This window comes from Amblyomma mixtum, chromosome 6 (genome assembly GCF_055824585.1).
Source record: "Amblyomma mixtum isolate Tamu chromosome 6, ASM5582458v1, whole genome shotgun sequence".
NCBI lineage: Eukaryota > Metazoa > Arthropoda > Arachnida > Ixodida > Ixodidae > Amblyomma > Amblyomma mixtum.
The window spans coordinates 55,298,752-55,318,019 of NC_143017.1; the positions used below are offsets into that span (position 1 = coordinate 55,298,752).

The 19,268-nt window shown below is 43.2% G+C and overlaps 1 protein-coding gene across 1 annotated transcript in view; it reads left to right on the plus strand.

Annotated features, from left to right (window-relative positions):
• Positions 1-14,421, plus strand: part of LOC149339185 (uncharacterized) — a 51,932-nt gene extending 37,511 nt beyond the window's left edge. The window contains exons 11-14 of the mRNA XM_089550886.1: positions 2,719-2,884; positions 11,336-11,446; positions 13,465-13,616; positions 14,386-14,421. Of these exons, the coding sequence (XP_089407012.1) occupies positions 2,719-2,884; positions 11,336-11,446; positions 13,465-13,616; positions 14,386-14,421 (465 nt within the window). The remainder of the gene's footprint in view (positions 1-2,718; positions 2,885-11,335; positions 11,447-13,464; positions 13,617-14,385) is intronic.
• The last annotated feature ends 4,847 nt before the right edge of the window (positions 14,422-19,268 follow it).

Here is a 19,268-nt window from a genome sequence, read left to right on the forward strand (position 1 = left end):
TGTTCAATACTTTTCATTGGCTTCCTGCCATAGCATCGCTCTAATTATAGAACCGGGTTGCTATTATATGACTTGGACTTCGAAGTACCGCCTACGGATCGCTCTTGGACACCACCCAATATGCTGCGCCGGTACAGTGCTAAATGAGCTAACACTTTCTGTTCAAGTTTGAAGGCCCCCACCGAGGAGCAGAGTACTTTTGAAGGCCTCGATGAACGCCGCATGAAGCACCTACGCACAGCCGCATAAAACCAGATACACTGATCATAATCATCAGCAGCCTCACTACGTCCACTGCAGGGCAAAGACTTCTCCCATGTTTCTACGTCCATGTCCCTCTACGTGGCTGCCACGACGTAGGAGGACATGGATAGGGATGTGGCGGTAGCCACGTCGAGGGAAGAGAGGACGGAAGAAGTGCTAGAATGTTGTACACTGCTGAAAGTACGAAGGTCTCTTGGGGCTACTCTCAGATTCAGTTCACCAGTGACCGCATTCACGTGCATGCCGGAATAAGGGCTTTTTCTATGCGCCTCGTTCACTCCCATTAGTATTTTTGGGATATGACAACCGATCGCGTGAGATGAGGCTAGTCACGGACTGCTCTTGCTCGCTGATAGGTTTGGGAGCTGAACCCCCGATTTGCTGGTGGGAGATTTCGCTTACGAAAGCATGTACGATTTCGTTAGGCAGTAGAACTGGCAAACATTCGACGCTGTGAGTACTCGTGGTGTGCACCTTTACAATCATAACAGTTGATCGAACATGAAGGTGATGTTGAGCGGGGATTTACGATGGGCAACGGTACTGCAAAGTGTGTGACTTCGCAGTTATGAAGGATAGAAATGTACAAAACGGCAAAGGCTGACATTATTGGATATTTGAATTGCCTGTTCAATTTAAACGGCTGTAATTCTTCCTGTAAATTTGTAAAAATGCCCATGAACTTCTAAATTTCCCCACCATAAAGAATACAGCTCGACATTTTTCGTGCTTGAAGCTTTCCTTAACGCGAACTGATTTTCTAAGAATTCAAGTGGCAGAATGAACCGAGTTTTCCTGCACTATACAGGTATCTCATGGCACAGTAGCCTAATTTATTGATGCTGTAATAAATTTGTTAATTTTAATTCACGAAGCTTTTAAACTTCAAAAACTACAGGCATTTTTAATTATATATGTTTGATTGATTGAAAAAAATTAATTCGTTAGATTTCAAAGCAATAATTTTTAAGATTTTTGCAAATCTCACAGGCATTTTTAGTTATGCTCGCCTAGCTGATAAATTTGCGGTTTTCTTACCGGCCTCAGTTTGCGTCGTTCAACGTGCGGAATGCCCCTGATTCCATGAGGGATTCCTCTTGAGTCCCTCAAAGCTCAGTTATTGTCCAACTCCTGTTTTTTTATTTATATTTATGGCCCTTCAGGGAACATCCCGTCTGAGATTCATCATTAAGCTGCTGGCTGCCTCTTTATTTGCCTCATTAACACCTCCCAGGATCACATCTGCATTATTCACTAATTTTCAAGTTTCTGTCCTTGATGCAATAATTTACTAAAGACGACGAGAACTGCTATCCTATTTTCACTAACAAACCTTACCATTCAGTTTTATATTATTCCTTCAATGGGTCGTTAATAAGCAATGTTTCAAGTATCCTTCAGGTTAAAGTACCTTGGAATAACTTACATGCCTAACATGTGGTGGTTGTGCGCTTTTATTCAGAATGCGGTAAATCCTTGGAGAAACTTGGATTCTTTATCTTTTATCTAGAGCTCCAAAGAAACTAAAATTCATATTAAAAAATATGTAGTGTGCCTTGTTCGTCATTATGCGTCTACGGTTGGACCCCGCGCTCGAAAAGCGAAGTTCAGAAACTTTTGGCTACGCAGAAGCAGGTTTCACTTTTTTATGATAGCAATTTCTCTTCCTCCCCTTTCTCGCCAGTTAATATAACTCCCGTTTCCATTGATTATTTGAAGAGCTTACATTGGATGAGTGCCGATTTTTTTTACCACCTCTTACAAAACAGTTACCTGCCGTTCACTAAACCATTCTGTTCAATAAGGCACTATCCGCTAAATATTGTTACTTTGAGCACTCGGACAAACTTATTTAAGTACGGCTTTTGCTATCTACCGATAACTGGAACTCGCTTTCTGGCAGTGGTCGCCAACCTCCATTGAACCAGATTTTAAGCAGTACTGAAGTTATGGTACGTACGTGCGTGATTGACCTTTTTCTCGTGTTGCTTGGATGTTGATGATCGGCGTTATATTTTGTGGTTACCCCTTCCTGCTGTAGAGCCGAGAAGGTTGCAGCATGTGCAAATAAATCGTCGAAATAACGAGATTACTCCCGTCTTTTCATTTTAGTCCCACCCCGCAATAAGGACTGTGTCTTTGAACATAATGGAGTATTCGGATGCATAGCAAAACCTTTCCACTACTTCCCTTAATACTTCTCGACGACTTGCTTCGCATGATTGCGATAGTTAGATATGCTTGAAAATATATGTACCTCTGACTCATCCAATTTCGCCTTCAAGCGATACATGCCCAGGAATGCATACGCCTCATTAAAGGAACTTTTTACGGGTTAGAAGCCTGAGCCGCATAAAATAGTACTAAATCTGCTTTGTTTGATTCGGGTGCGAAAGCTTCAGAGATGGTAACCCGGCTATTTATTTAGTCGCTGTTTATTTTGTTTATTTTCAGGTCTCCAGTGCACCATTTCTGGCTGTCCAAGCTGGCGAAACGATATCATTTCAATTCTTTGATTTCAACCCAGCTACTTCTCCATTTGTAGAACTGCAAGGTTTTGATATTTCGTCCTGTTATCTGGATTCTACGTTTGTGAGGACTGTGGTGCTCACATTTAAAGGTTTGTGTAAGCTTGTTTCTTCGTGTCATTAGAAATTATATCTACCAATGGTCCAACCATGAAGCACTTACAAGAGCATAACTTTTAAACGTCTCTGCCATCGCTCCTGGCTTAGTTTCCAGAAAAACGTTTTTATTCTTTAAATACGACCACGTTTTCGATAACGTGTTTATTTATTTACGTACTCTCAAGGCCTGAGGGCATTATAAACAGGAGTGGCTGAAACGAACAAGCTATTAGAAAAAAGAAATTGGTCGCAGCTTTCCTGAAGGCGGTGTTATCGGTGATGGCGGCGGCAGAGGCAGAAAGGTGGTTCCAATCTTTACTTGGGCGCGGCAAAAATGAATTCAAGTGCATATTAGTAAGCCATGGGGGAACACCAATATTAAACATGATATCTTCACATGATAAACGTGTGATAGATCAAGTAATAACTGGTGTGTCAGATCGAGACTGGTGTGGAAAATTTAATGAAAGAGACACAGTCTAAGGCAATTGCGATGAGGTGCTACGTCATGTAAACAGATGGAATGTTTCATAGCTGAAATGCTTGAGTAACGAGAGTAATTGGAAATGATGAACCGAGTTTCATGATTCTGGAAAAGTTCTAGAGCCTTTGTAACTAAAACGCTATGGGGATCCCAGATTCTGCATGCGTATTCGAGTTTAGGTCGAACTAGAGATTTATGAAGTGCGAGTTTATGAGGAGTTGAAGCAGATGAAAAATTTCGGCGCAGGCAGCCTTGTGTCCGGCTCACATTTTCCGACACGAAAGCAACGTGCTTGTTCCACGCAAGATCGCGCGTTAAATTAATTGCGAGATACTTATACGAATCGACTAATGTTAGTTTCGTGTTATCGACAGAATAAGTGAAATTTGAAGGGTTAGCAGAATGACGCGATATCCCTATTAACTTACCTTTGGAAGCGTTAAGCCTCTTCGACGAAGTATGGCACCACGATGATATTTTGCGAAGATCGGATTAGTGCAATATCATTATTATTGTCAGAAATCGCTCTATATGAAACGCAATCATCGATGAAAAGCCGTATGGAAGAGATAATCGTAACAGCCAAGTTATTAATATAAATAAGGAACAGCAGTGGCCATAATAAAGAACCCTGCGGCACACCAGTGGTTACTGAAATTGTCGAGAAATCAAAATCGTTAATAGAAACACGTCGTAATTGTAAATAAGAGTTACACTTTGATATTCATTGATTCAGAACAAAGAACTTTTATATTATATTCTGAGCACGCCATATGCTTACACTAGGCGAAGCTCCCAAAAATTTATTTCCAGTACATCGAGTATGAATCTCGAGAAGCTTTTCTATGTTTGTTTTTCTATGTCGCTTACTAATCGACAGAAGCAGGCAGCTCAGTCACTGCCACGAGAGAAGTGAACTGGAGGCAATATTTTCTGAAACTTAATTATGTTTTCGTTTCATTTGATGCGCTGTCTTTGGATTTCGTTTCCGGTGTCATAGGCCGTGGAGTATGACGTCACACTGGTCGGGTAGGAACACGCTCATGCCGCCACTCGCTTGTACAAATACATCCAATACATGTGCAGCCCGGGGGAACCGACGACGAAGAATACACACTGTTTGACACTCCTGACGCCTTTACAGAAATGAATATTGTATTTCTGGTATCATGAGGCGGTCATGCGAGCCACCAGAAATTAATGACAAAGGCGATACTTGTGTTGTTGCATCAGACAGATATCATAAATACTTGATAAGTTTTTACTTGGACGTTTCTGCACCATACTGACATCACAAGTTTTGTGGTGAATTTCCGCGTGTATTTTTTTTTTGGCATCAGACAATTTTTTTCAATTGGTCATGCAGTAATAGTGCACATCTATTAACAGAGCTCTGAAGTTAAATTTTCTGAATGTTACCTCCGAGAGATTGCGTACATGACAACAAAATGGGTTTTTGAATGCTCTCATCATTAACACCTTCCCCTTGACATCTTTTAGGAGACATTTAATTGCAGATATATAAGATTGAAGCCGTGGGTTTAAAAGGTTCGAATCAAGTGAGTGTGTAGGTTTGGCATGTATTCCCGCTGCATTCTATCCCTTAACTATTTCTATTTTATTTTTATTTTCTTATCAGGTAGTCGATGAGAGCCGTTCGACCAATTAATTGCGGGGGTTTGGTCGTGGGCTGTTCTATGTTTACGCAAAATTTGCACATATAATCGTTTCGTGTAGGTTTGACATAGTGTTTCTGTGTCATTTTTAAGAGATGTTAAAAGAATGGCAGTAAGGACATTACTAGTTTTACTGCATGCCAGACCTGATTAATTTCTTTCGGTGTTAAACCATTGAGACAAATTAATCAACATCTCCACAAAAGAAAACAGATCATGTCTTAATCAGAAACGCGGAGACCAATTTTCATCACCCATGCGTCAGTAGCTGCGCTCAGAGGTAACCTGGAAAACCTGTTGAGTGTGATGTCTAAAGCTGAGTCAGTTGAGTTGTTGTATGCTACAGGTTGAATTAGCCTTGCTTATTCTGCCGGAAATTGCTCCAGCGTAGCGTCACTTATATGTTAATAATATCCTAAAACCGGTCACATCTGCCCCGCTATGCACACAGTCGCTGATAGAACATAGGCCACTCCCGCAGTCACCATCTATGCACACATTCACTCACAGCACAACATAATCCACTCCAAAAGTAACCATCTATACACATATTCAGTCACAATAGAACATAATCCATTGCAGAGCCACCATCCATGCACACATTCACTCACAGAATAACATAGACCACTCCAGAAGACACCATCTACGCACACATTAAATCACAGAAGACCATAGACCGTCCCTGCTGTCACCATTTAGAGTCAAGACGTCTAAAGTCAGTGACATTACAGCAGAATCTCATAGAATACTTTTCTAAAGGGCGAGTTTCATCGGCGCTAATCCTGTAGCAGGTACGAAACTGTGTGGTAGCTGCGCGTAGAATAGACGAAGCATTGTACTTTCCGCTTGTCTGGGAGGGATGCAGCAGCAGCATAGTGGCTGGCGGCAGCGTTGCGACCAGGTTTGCGGCAACTTTAATTGGTCATGTGCTTCCCAACCTGACGAAGGTTTCTTCAAAACTGACTTCACGACCAATGAGATGAAACGTTATAAAATACGTCCTCAGATCGCTCTGAAACAATTGTGATCAGAAGTGACGACAGCTCAGCTTATACAACGTTCGCGGCTACGCAATGTTTCAGGCGTGTAACGTTAAGAAACAGGAAGAGGGAACAATGATCCAGGTACCAAACACGAGTTAATGACATACTAGTCAAAATCAAGAGGAAGAAATGGGCATGGGCAGGGCGTGCAATGCGAAGGCAAGACAATCCAACGTCGTAAAGGCTAACGGACTGGATTCTAAGGGAAGGGAAGCGTAGCACGGGGCTGCATAAAGTTGGGTGGCGGATGAGATTAAGAAGCTTGCGGGGATAGGGACGCCGCAGCGGTCACAGGACTGAGAGATGTGGGAGAGGCTTTTGGTCCTAGAGTTGGCGCAGTCAGGTTGATGATGATGAATCGACAAGAGCCCTGCCATTTCTCCGCAAGGAACGGCTGGAAGCGATGGTGATACTAATCCGGACGACTGGTGAGTGCACGATCCGCTACCGTGGTCTGCGGATTTTTTAACGTGACTGCGTTAGAGCTGACGTTCGGAGGAGCCTTGCGCATCGTCACACCAATACAGGTTTGGACGAGAGGGTTTTGTCATCTAACGTTTAGCTGTGGAGTGAAAACGATTAAAACTTCGATTAACTTTTGGCAGTGAGGTCCTAGCGTGACTGAAATGTCATTATGAGGCGCAGGCATGCGCAGTAAATTAATTACGGTGAAAATAAAGCCGTCCAATTAGTTGGGAATCAAATCGAAGACCCTTGGGCTGCAAGTAAGACTCGCTACCCATTGTCGATTCAGGCGCTTTGAGTTAGATTTGGTAAAAGGGAGACCTGGTGTTCTGGTGATTCAATCACGTGGTCTAGTATGACTACTGGTGTATGCTAATGGGTGTCTGTAATTAGAAATGAGGTACTAAGAAAATATAAATAACCATTAACGCTCTCGTGTCATACCCTTAGTGGGGCTAATGCGTTACACTTTTTTGTTGCGTTAGGAACACTACGCCAGGTTTTCGCCTCCTCGCATAGTCGGTGGCCACTATAGGCACGAATGGAATTGAACAGCCGTTGCCTAGCAAACGTTTCAGCCGAGCTCTGTTTCAGCCGATCTCCGTTTCAGCGTAGTCGCTCGCTCCAGCCAGATGCGTGCTCTCCGTCGAGGTAGACGGTGAGGAGATGGCGCTTCGCGGGGGAATATGTGCGCTTCGCCTCGGTGGAATCTTGTCGTTATGCAGAGCGCTAAAGAGAAGCAACGGCGACAGGACCAAGCTATAAATAGACAACGCGCTCGAGAGACAGCAGAAGAACGCACTGCACGACTCGAAAGGCGTCGCAGCTAACGCAACTGACCAGGCTTAGCCAGAGATAAACCACACCTAATTTTTTTTTTCTTTTGAGGGCATCAATTCACCCAAATCTACTTATTTCCGAGTTCCTAGGCACGCCTATTTCTCTTGCCAGGAAACATGTAACATTTCAAGCCCCATTAGAAGATAACATTACGTAGAAGCCCCGCCATGAATAAAATGCGTCTAGCGTTGCGCGGTGTAGTATCTGCTCATTTTCTGCCTGCTATCTGGCATATGAGATGATCCACCTGCCCCGGTTGGCGGGTGGAAATGTGGAGAGAATGAAATCCTCCTCTCCACTCCTAGGGGACCGGTAGGAGAGGCCGGAAGCTGGCTTTCAAGGAAAGAGTTATCGTAAAACTGATAATGACTAATAATGACCACCGGTGACGGAGAATGACTCAGCCAAAAATGAGAACTACTAATGATGACTCAGCGAAAATGGAAGTGACTGTGAATGACTCAGAGCAGAGCAAAGTTGCTTTTCAATTTTCTCAGCAAAGTTTCAGAAAGAACCTTTAATGAGCCATGAAATACATGGCAAACAATATAAGAAAATATCAAGAGAATCAATATCTAAGTAGAAGAGAAGCAACTAAAAGCAATCAGAAGACTTATTGCTAATGCACTGCCATAACGTTGCGTTGTCATAATTAAGCGATCCCGTATTTTTTTTTTTTTTTTGAGGACGCTATGGAAGCTGGTGCTGTCGTCATTTGTTTTGTTTTCTTCCCACTCCGACTCCAGCAGGGCCCGCCACATACCCAAGAATTGCGGCCAAAAGCATTTTTGAGCGGGAAACCTTTTATGAGCGCAATTTTTTATATAGTGCAAAATTTCACTACAACAATCAATTTATCTGCAGATCACCCGGGGGCAGTCCAATTTTTTTCTATTAACATTTTTGCTATTGTGAAAAAGTTCTCAAATTTTTTTTTGTATTGGAGTCTTAATTATTGTATACAGTTGGTGGAAAGAAATTAAACGGTAGATTTTGCTGCATACCACTACAATGGACCATTACCTTCAATATTTCCGTGAAAGTATATAATAATTTTCTAATTTTCGAAATTTTTGCCCGAAATTGTTAGACATAACTTTTACCGACGTAGATCCTCAGTGCTAAACATGATGAAGAGGGCAGGGAGGAAAGCAATTCCTTTTAGTCCCATACCTAGGTCTGGTGAAAAGAAGTTTTTGCTGCGCTGGGACAAGTTGGAGACCCAAGACAGATGAACATTATGCCTTTCATCTTCATGAACACTTTTTCCAGCTGTGGATACAAAGACTGAAGTAACGGTAATTGTGAGTCTAAACTATACTCATCTATGCTTTTGCTAAGCTTGCCAACGTATGCTAACTATGTTAACCTATGCTAACCTGTGCTAAGCTATTTTCGGTAGGCACTTTTTGCAAACCGATCACAGTGCGTAGCAGCCCTTTACGTTAAATTTTGTAGATGTTCGCTAATGTTCTTAAGCGTTGGTTTCGAGCCTATAGAGATTATTTCTGCGCACTTCAGCCTTTACTCTACACCGATCTGTAATAACACTGTTGCTACGGCACTGCCCTTCATTGTCATTATTTCGTACGTTTATTCATCTTCTTCTATCTTTGGATTATGGGAGTTCAGTATTCAAGCGCGGATGAGCGCGAAATTTGTAATTTGATTCACTGTAGCTTGTTTTGTCAGTCCATCCAATATAAAAGAGAACGTTCAGTTTGTAAAAAAAAAGAATAACTTTTTGGTTGTTTCTATACCCAGGCTGAAAATGACTCCTGGATGTCATACTTCAAGAGGAAAATAGTTAGTTTTGGTTATTTCTTCACCGACGCTGAATATGACTCCTGGATGTTATACTCCACGTAGAAAAAATAGTTAGAAAACAGAAAAAGAGTGCGCTTGTTACGCATAATTTAGGAACAATCATTAATTGAATGTTTAAATTTTGTTCCCTTCCATTTAGCAGGGACCTAGTAGTTTAGGCTTCAAGTCATGTTTTGCTTCAAGTCGAGGTTAGTTGCTTCAGAAATAATCATGAACCAAAGTAACATATAGCTCCGAACTGAGTGTTTCATACGCCAAATCATCTCAAGGACTAGAAGATACCCTATGGTAATTGGTGTCATAGCAGTTCGCATTATTCTGTGTTTGTCTCTTGATTACTGAAAGTGTAAACAAGCAAGATTTCTGTTGTTTCAACGCGAGAGCCTTAAGGCTCCCGTTTTGCAGCGAAAACCAGACCGAGGTATAAGGAAACCCACGTGGCCACCCTATCCTCCCAGGTTGGCCACCCTATGGCCAACCTGAGGCACACTATTCTGCTGAGCCTTACGCAGCCCTCCATGGTCCAAAAATGATCCGGTCACTTCACCTTGTCATGCCATCTTAAGCCGCGTGACCGTGTGACTTCATCACAGCGTGCCCATCAGATCGTGAGCAAACTTTCGAACGTGGCAGGCAGCAGTTAAATAATGATTGGTCACGAGAGATTGGTCGGGAAGACCAATCTGGACCTCACAAGCTTCATCGATGGCAGCACCTGCCTTCGCAGGGCAGTGGCACATCGTTTAGCCGCTTCACCGCTGCGCCAGACATGGTATGATGACTTCCAGGGATCTATGCATGTGAAGACGAGAACTACGCATTCCGCATATATGGTATTAACGCATAAACGCTGTCGCGACATACCCTTAATGCTCTGAGCTCAATTGTGACTCCTCTCTAATTATTACAACCATCCTCAAGTGGGGCGAATAACCAACGCGTAGTTTCATAGGGAGCAGACAGACGATTTTCCGTAAGTGTTAGCGACGTCCATAACGGACACCAGCAACAGCACTTCGTGCATAGGGCAACAACAACGTGCTCCTAACGAAACAAAGAAAAAATAACGGGCTCCGTCGAGCTATAGAGCGCTAGTGTATATGTATGGGCGCTTTTGTAACCGTTGCCTCATAGTAAGCTTGTCTCGTTTATAAGTTCAATCAAAATTGCTGATTGGGCCAGTTGGTGGGACACGATTCGAAATGACCAGCGCGAAAACAGACGCAGACAAGAGAAGAAACACAGACTAGCGCTGACTAACAACTGTTTATTTTCGACGAAAGCCCAGCACAGTAGATGCCAATAACCACGTGACAGTCATGGGGGCCAAAGATTACAACCTAAAGCACAGTCATCAAAGGGGGCCGACACAAGCATGAAACGAAAAAAGGCGAATTTGTAAAAAGGGCCAAAGGTTACAACCTAAACAACAGTCATTTGGCTTTTTTCGTTTCATGCTTGTGTCGGCCGCCCTGAGATGACTGGTTTGGTTTGGTTTACGGGGTTTAACGTCCGAAAGCGACTAAGGCTATGAGAGACGCCGTAGTGGAGGGCTCCGGAAATTTCGACCACCTGGGGTTCTTTAACCTGCACTGGCATCGCACAGTACACGGGCCTCTAGAATTTCTCCTCCAAAGAAATTCGACCGCCGAGGCTGGGATCGAACCCGCGTCTTTCGGGTCAGCAGCCGAGCACCATAACCACTGAGATGACTGTTCTTTAAGTTTTAATCTTTGGCCCCCATGACTGTCACGTGGTTATTGGCATCTACTGTGCTGGGCTTTCGTCGAAAATAAACAGTTGCTAGTCAGCGCCCATCCTGTCGTCTGTGTTTCTTCTCTTGTCTCCATTTGTTTTCGCGCTGGTCATTTCGAATCGTTTATAAGATCGCCACGTGAGAGAACTGAACAATGTCCACATGTACCCTGTATCTTCAACATCTAGAAATGCAGATATATTAAGCGATTGCTACTAGTAAAAATTCTAATTTGCATACCGTTTCGAGGTAGGTACCAACGTTGATCTCTGTGAATGCCTTCTATCACCGAACTAAAGCAAAGTTCTACATGAAAATTTAACACCTGTGCACTTTCCATTTTCATGCTGCAGACAAAGCAGGATCCAGCAAAGTGTACAAGAAGCCAGAATTTCGTTTTGCTGCTCAGAAGCTTCTCACAAGCGTTGCAAAAATACCAGTCCTTCATATAAAAGCTGCAACAAGCTGGAAGGTATGTGCATAGCACGCCGCCTTAAGAATTTTAACTTATGTTTACAAGGTTCTAGTCGTCGCAGAAGCGCCGATCTGGTCGTTAATGCACCCCCTCATAAAAACGAAGCTTCAACTTCATCTACAGAATGCAGTTACAAGGCTGTTGGACTGTATTTAGGTTGTCAAGAGCGTTTCTTTCGCCAACATATCGTCTTTGCTTCCTTTTTCTTTGTATAACCTTACCTTTCTATAACCACTTACCTTTGTACAATTTTATGGCTCGGAGCTGAACTCTCCACCTCTGCAGTATTATGGTCGAATGGTTAGAGAATGCTGAATTTAGCCGTATGTAGACGTACGCTTTCCCTATAAGTAAAAAAGATATTTGAAACCTTACTTCGTCGCAGAAAACGCTACAGGGACCGAAATATACATGGTGGTAAAAATTAAGCTGCAGAGATTTCTTAAATTTAGGCGCGGAGAGGCACATCAAATCCACCTTTGCAAATAACATGCGTTCAGGGAGACACAAAATGTGACAATAATTATAAATATCAGGCAACTAATTAACTGAAGTCTTGTAAGAACTTTTTAGTGACTGCGTAGGCGGTGACGTTTGCATTAGAAACTAACAAGCCGTTGTATTACTACACAGTTCCAATTGGTAGAATTGTCCTAGTACGCATGCGTTGCCAGACATTCGAGTCCAAATTTTCTGCTGGGTACGCGTAATTGCGCATGCAAAGTGCAGGCAATAGGCACGAGATTCTTTCCGGTCTGACGAGGCATTTCGTCTGCCAGTGGCGTGAAACGACTGGTTACTGATAACTGCTTCCTTTCACTTTCGGCTACTAAATGGAAAAAATTGGCAGTGGTCTAGCTCGGGTTAAACCTGGAGGATTGCGAAAGCAACGAGGACAGAGAGAGAGGCGATGGAGAGCACGCGGCAGCGGCGGCGGGCCCGGCACGCTAGCTATGCGCCGCTACTGCGCATGCGCTACTGGCGAGTGTGGCGGCGGCACCTCTGAGCCACCCATGCAGCGACGGCGGGGCTCGCCAGCTGTGCGCCTTGTGACGTCATTGCTCCTCGCGCATGCGCAGTATGGCCTTTCCTCGGTTCCGCGAAATGGCTCGCCGACTAGCGTAGTGTTGCTTCCGCAACAAAAACACCCGATGCAACACCTGCGTCACACTAGAGAGGAGTTACGCGTCGACTTCAGCTGCCTTGCACACGTAACTGCGCGAAATCAGTGGAAGCTTAAGGGGCAAATATCTCGGAACACGCGGGCTCTAAAATATTCTACCAAATGGAGCCGTCTATAAATGCTACCACGTCTATCTTACAAGTATATACATTCACTCTAGCCGCTGGCGTTTAAAAGTTCATCAATATATTTTAATTAATTTGGAGGCAGTCGGCGATATCGTCACATTACTTCATGTTCTGGCCGCATTACTTATGTGCAAAGGTGCATTTCACACACCGCTCAATGTCCAATGTTAAGAAATTGTAAAGCCTAATACGGATTACCCTGTGTCAGTAGAGCTACCGCTTGTGAGCGCCGTGGTAGCAATTAACCGCTCAATTATTGGTACAGAGCATAGCAGCCTGATGCTCTTGTGGCCGGCAGATTTTGTGAAGTTTCCGCGCCCTCGTGCGTGTTGTGCGCAAAGCAACTATAGCTACCAGCAAGAAAAAAAAGTACTGTTGAGAAACATAACAGGCATGTAACGATGCTCAGCCCTAACCCGTCAATGAACATTTGCTAGCACTACGGGGAATTGATTTATTTATTTATTTATTTATTTATTTATTGATTGATTGATTGATTGATTGATTGATTGATTGATTGATTGATTGATTGATTGATTGATTGATTGATTGATTGATTGATTGATTGATTGATTGATTGATTGATTGATTGATTGATTGATTGATTGATTGATTGATTGATTGATTGATTGATTGATTGATTGATTGGTTGGTTGGTTGATTGATTGATTGATTTAGTCTCATGATATTTAACTGATTCCCAACAGACTTCAGTCGGTGAAAAAAGGACGCTGAAATTTTCCATATTCGGAACCATAAATGGAAGCCTCAGCATTCACCTTGACTCAAGCATTGCACGTCTGCAGCAAGCCATTTCTAAAAAAGCCCTTAAAGTGCTGTACGAGAAGGTAATATGTGAGCTGCGCATGCATCTCTCTTATGTGCAATATTTTTTGCCACCTTTGTAAGACAGCGTAAACGTCGACTGGACTCGGCAAAGATTCTTTAGCCTATGACACGTAGGGCTAATCTAGACGCAAGCAACTTGGGTGTTTCTTTAGTTAAATGCGAGAAGTTTACAGCATGCCGGGGAATTTTATGTATAGTTTAGCATCTGGAACATCTATGAAATACGTTTTCTGGCCCGTGTACTGTGCGATGTCAGTGCACGATAAAGAACCCCAGGGGGTCGAAATTTCCGGAGCCCTTCACTGCGGCGTCCCTCAGAGCCTGAGTCGCTTTGGGACGTCAGACCTCCATAAAACCATAAACCGTTTTCTGACATACAAAAGAATCAAACCTAGCAACGCATCACAGGGAAACTTGTCTTGCTCGTCTTCTTCCAATATCAGACTAAAAAGATTGCAAAATTTTATAAAGTCTTGTGCTACATCCCTCTACTTCGGCTTGGAAGCAGTTCTCCTAATTTGAAACATGTTTGCCGCTTGCCAGCTCGCCCATTCATATCTTTTGGCTCATTAACGGCAGACACTTACAAATACTCCTTCCTCCTATCGAAGCAGCTGTATTGGACCGTTTATAACGACCGGTGTTATCAGTAGAGACGTTGTAGTAATGACCCGAGAACCTCGAGATGTTTTATTGGCGGCACCAAATTTGGCACCAGATGTTTTCCAAATTAATTTGATTTGCTAACAGCACTTTTTCTTATTTCAGGAGTTCAACGAAGTAGAAGAGGTGTGTGTATCATGAGGTCGCGGGTGCGAACTCTGAACCAGCAGGCATCGATGTGTTTACAAGCCTTTTTGTGATGCGATGGGAAGCAAATTCTTCGCCATCCGAGGACTTCTAAAAAAGTCGCGCTTGCAACTTTCTGAGCCTTATAATAAACATGGGTTTGCCACAACTGAGTTTGCTTCTGTTATTAATACTAAAATCGAGTTTAGGTAAGGCTGTGCAGCCGTAGTTACACGCAATACTTCTGTTTTGACAAGGAATTCAAATCTATTTTTTTGTCATAAACTGAAAGCTACTTGCACTGCCCAAGTATAACATGGTCACCGAAGAAAGGAAAAAAAAGATGCTCGAAGCATGGCATACAATTAATAGGAGCCAGAAGTTAGCCAACACACCACTCACTAAAACAGGGAGAACTCTCTACTACAATTACAGCATTACAGCGAGCAAGCTTCTTTTTCGAAGTACTCCAGCATTACTACAGCACGTGGGATATGCTTTAGAAACTTCCAGTCGAGTATGTAACTTCTAAACGTTTTCTTTAAAAGTGAATTCTTAATCGTTTTGTGCAGAATCAAAAACCTTTTCCTGCAGCTTGTTCTCTGCACAGATGTACGCCTGCATTTCGTAGAGCCTGTGCAAAAAAAAAAAAAAAAAATGCCCCATGGAAATATAAGGGAAACAAACGCGACTACCTGCTTCCCGCCAAAAAAAAAAAAAATTATATTTCAGCACGACAATTCAAGAAAGCAACTTACAATGGAACGTGCTCCATACGAGTGAAGAAATTTTTTCCTTCGAGTTTTTCACGCAGTATTTCTCTCTTAAACTGGTGAGTAGACCGCTTGTGAGTTGACGCTTTCCTTCGTCCTAAGCACGCGCACAAGACGAAAACAGTTCCGTTCCAAAATGCACATACCTAAACGCTACCGTCAATGGTAGGACCTAGAAAAAATAAACATTCGAGTGATTTATTTGTAACGCCAAAGCAAGTGTGCTTCAACGAGCACTGATCAGATTTGCACACATGATCTACACCTTTCCAATAAATGCCTGCTCACAATATTTAAAGCAGTTTTGGGCAAGAAAAGCAGCTTATTAGTGCGCCAGCCCTAAAAACCCAATCTCAGATGTCGCCGACGCTGGCAGTCCGAAGCCTCCATCCGTGACGTGGAGGTTGCTCGGGAAGAGCAATCTGCGTCTCAGAAGCGCCACTGGACAAGCGCCGCACTGCCGCGACAGGAATGACATGAGGACTCCCAAGATCTATGAATGTAATATAGAGAATGACCAATTCTACGTATATGGGCATTCATCCATTAATGCTGTCGTGTCACGTCCATAAAGAGGAGCTTAAGTTGAATTTCAGAGATCTCTGTCTGACGCCTGCTTGGCTTTGAAAAACGAGCCTCGAACTGAAACCGAAGTGCAAACCGAAGTGCAAACAGAAGTGCTGGTGCACCTGATTCTCACTGTGCGTAACCACATTAAATCTTCCGCCATTTATATTTTTCCCCCTTGAAGGCGGTAAGAGGCATTGTGCATGACGTACCCAGTTATTCTCATATGGAAGAGCTTTGGGCAGTATTAATATTGATAGACGCTTGGCTTAGTTAATAACACGAGCCGGCACCTAGAGCAAAGTAAAACGGCAAGACGAAAGTCACATGCGATCTATATCGTTACGGCTCGCAAGCAGTACCTGCCAAGTTCCATGCCGCAGAGTGTTTTTGCTAATGCTGCACTTTATACAGAAAAGGCACTTCTTTGGCATAGACGAACATTTAATTCGGCTTACACAGCGTATTTTACTGAACTTTGTCGTCATATCCGCCATGTGGCTGTTGAAACCGAGACAAAAACTCATGACAAGAGAAATTCAATTACAAAATATTCAATTCAAAATAAAACTTTTTTAACCCTTATTTCGATATTAGCGAAAACTATCCATCCTTTTTCTGCTCTCCGACTTTGGTGAGGAGGGGTGGGCTTCACCGTTGAAAAGTTCACGAGTTTCAAGGCGCAGTAAGGGGAAGCGATCCATCTTAGAGACGTTGTCAATACCATGTGCCACCCTGCCACGAGCTTATGGCGTTACTGAAATCATTCCTTCTATTCTTTAAGAGCTTCTGCAAACTAGAGTTTCTGCTGCTATTGGATATTTCTTACAGCTTTCTCAACTCTTCAGCGATACTATCTAATTGGAAAGAAGCTGATTTATATTAAGTTTTGCAGTGAGGCTTGAGTAACGCATGCGTCGAATTTTTATTCAGTCGCCTTTTATTTAATTGTCGTTTGATGGCATCATAGTGGGATCCGTCCTCAGTGATGAGCTGCATATAAAGTTGCTCTCTCTCTCTCTCTCTCTCTCTTTCTTTTGATATCTGCTTTGAATAGATGTTTCTTTGAAGCAATTCAGCGCTTCGCTCATAACCGCCTACATATCTCAGGACTACCCGTATCGTCGTTAGAAGAGTACGTTTTATCTAATGGAGTGCCGCTAAACAGAGACTTTCCTTTATCGCTCAGTTAGGCTGCTAAATGGTTGATAACTTCGCAAGAAGCGATGTTTAAACCCAGCCAGGCACACCAGTTCCGACCTAAGTGTTTCAGCCTATTATGTTTTCTTTATTAACCTTGGTGATTCACTCACTTGTTTGCAGATATCTCTATCAAAAAACGCAACTCTGAATTTTCTGTCGCCACAAAATACTTTGGGGGTATTTTGAGACAGGCAGCTGTAGTACATACCCAGCAATTCTAGACACATGCATTTTTCGACAAGAAACTGCTTTTGAACGCATTATTTTTTCATATGTTGTAAGATTTCACTATAACAATCAATATACCCGCAAATTTTATGTCGGCAGTCTTGCATCTTTTATTTCTATTAATGGTTTTGCTATCTTCGGAAACGTTCTCCATTAGTTTACTATGCCAGTCTTAGCTGCTCGATGCGAGTGGTGTAAAAACTTTAAAAGAAAGGTTTCGCTACGCATCAGATGAATGGACCATTACGTTCAATATTTATATAGCAGTTCCTTACAATATTCTAATATTCAAAATTTTTGTCCGAATATGCTGCACACGGAATAGAAATTTTTGTAGTAACAACAAACTTCTATTAGTACTGCTCTGTCTGTTGTCTTCGCGACATTACCGTAGATATATTCCACAGAAAACACTAAAATGCCACAGGAATATTGGTCTTTATGAGTGAAAGATACAATATTTTTCGTATTTTGAGCACGTTCCTGTCATCTTTTCTGACAGGATTGCACCACGTTCACGACGCAAAACCATTATTATCGCTGCTCTCTCCGCTTTGTTTGTTTGTTTAGATCATATCCTTCAGCTCCTTCGTTTGCTTGCGCAGTCCCTAAATGAACTCATACTGCAAACACAAACGTCACCATGAAAAAAAGGAATTTGTGTTCCCAATGACACTTCATACCAACGCTATGCGCTGCACCCATTCTCTGAATAAGACCGTTGGGTGTCTGCCCTTGTTTACCGTAATCTGTGAGCCGTACTGAACTCCAGCCTGCATTGATTCTTTAGTGTTTTCACTGGGACGACCTGTTTCCTTTCCGTCCGCTCCGTGATGACACGTTCCTGGCTCGCCTACCGTAGTGCATCTTCTCTGAGCTTTCCCCTCGTTGTTCGTAGGCTGTAACGCGAGAGCGTTGCTTGAGACCTCATCTTCCACACTTCACTCCTTCATATTGAGCCTGCACAAGAGCAGTTCGTCAAGAGACCAAAAGGCCTTCGCCGGAGAGATCCTCTGGAATGTGTTTCATAACAACTATATTGCTCTTGGTCCAAGGTTCTCACAACCAGAGGTGCGAGCCGTGAATTCTCTGCTCTACTTTCTTGTTGCGTGCTTTCACGGTCCCATGTGAGGTGCCAAGTTTATTTGCTTCCTATGGAACCGCCTCGACTGAACAAAGCAGTTTGCTTGGCGCCTGCCTTTGTAAGGTGTAGGTTAAGCGCCTTGAATTAAAACGCTAGTCTGCGCCTCCTGTCAGCGCCGCTACTTACTATAGCTTCAGGGGTCTGCTGTCATAAGCCCTGAGACAGAGAGAGACGGAAAAAAAGGCAGGGAGGTTAACCGAGCAATGCCTAGTTGGCTGTCCTACACTTGGGGAGGGAGATGAAAGGAGTGAAAGAGAGAAAGAGGAGGAAAGAAAAAAGAGTGCACACTGCAGCGTGTACCGCGACCACGTTGTTGCTTAGCCCTGAAAATCACAGGACAGCCGCACGAAGCCAACACGGGCATTCTCAAGACAGTGGGAGAATAACTTCGATGGTTGAAGTCAAGGTCCGTGAACGATGGCCTCCATTAGGGGACATCATTGCAAGCGGCAAACCATTGGCTCCACGGACACTCGAAGCAGGTAATGCTAGACTTTTTCCCTTAGCATTTGCTAGGGAACTGTACCCCAGCATGCGATGGGTATTGAAGTCGCCGCTCACGCATTCGAGCACTAAAAAACACAATGAAAACTTCAACTGCTTGAACCGCATTCCAAGTGCCCGACGTGCTCGATCCAGTGCTTCGAGAATTTCACTGAAACCATGGTTTGACACCTTGTCTAATCTCACCGACCTTATTTAGCTTGAATGCCCGGGGTTGAAGGCCATCGTGTTGAAAGCCCGTAAAGCGAGGTCCTCTGAAATTCTATCACCTCTGTGACCTTTGATCTGTCCAAACAATTGCTGTTCCTCACCCACTCTGTACTCTTCGATGCAAGCACCCCTTAACAACCAGAATTATTGGCACTTGGCGCTTTAAAAACAATTTCGAGCGTAAACATACATAAGCATGCCTCACATCACGTGTTCAATCAGCTGTCGTTACA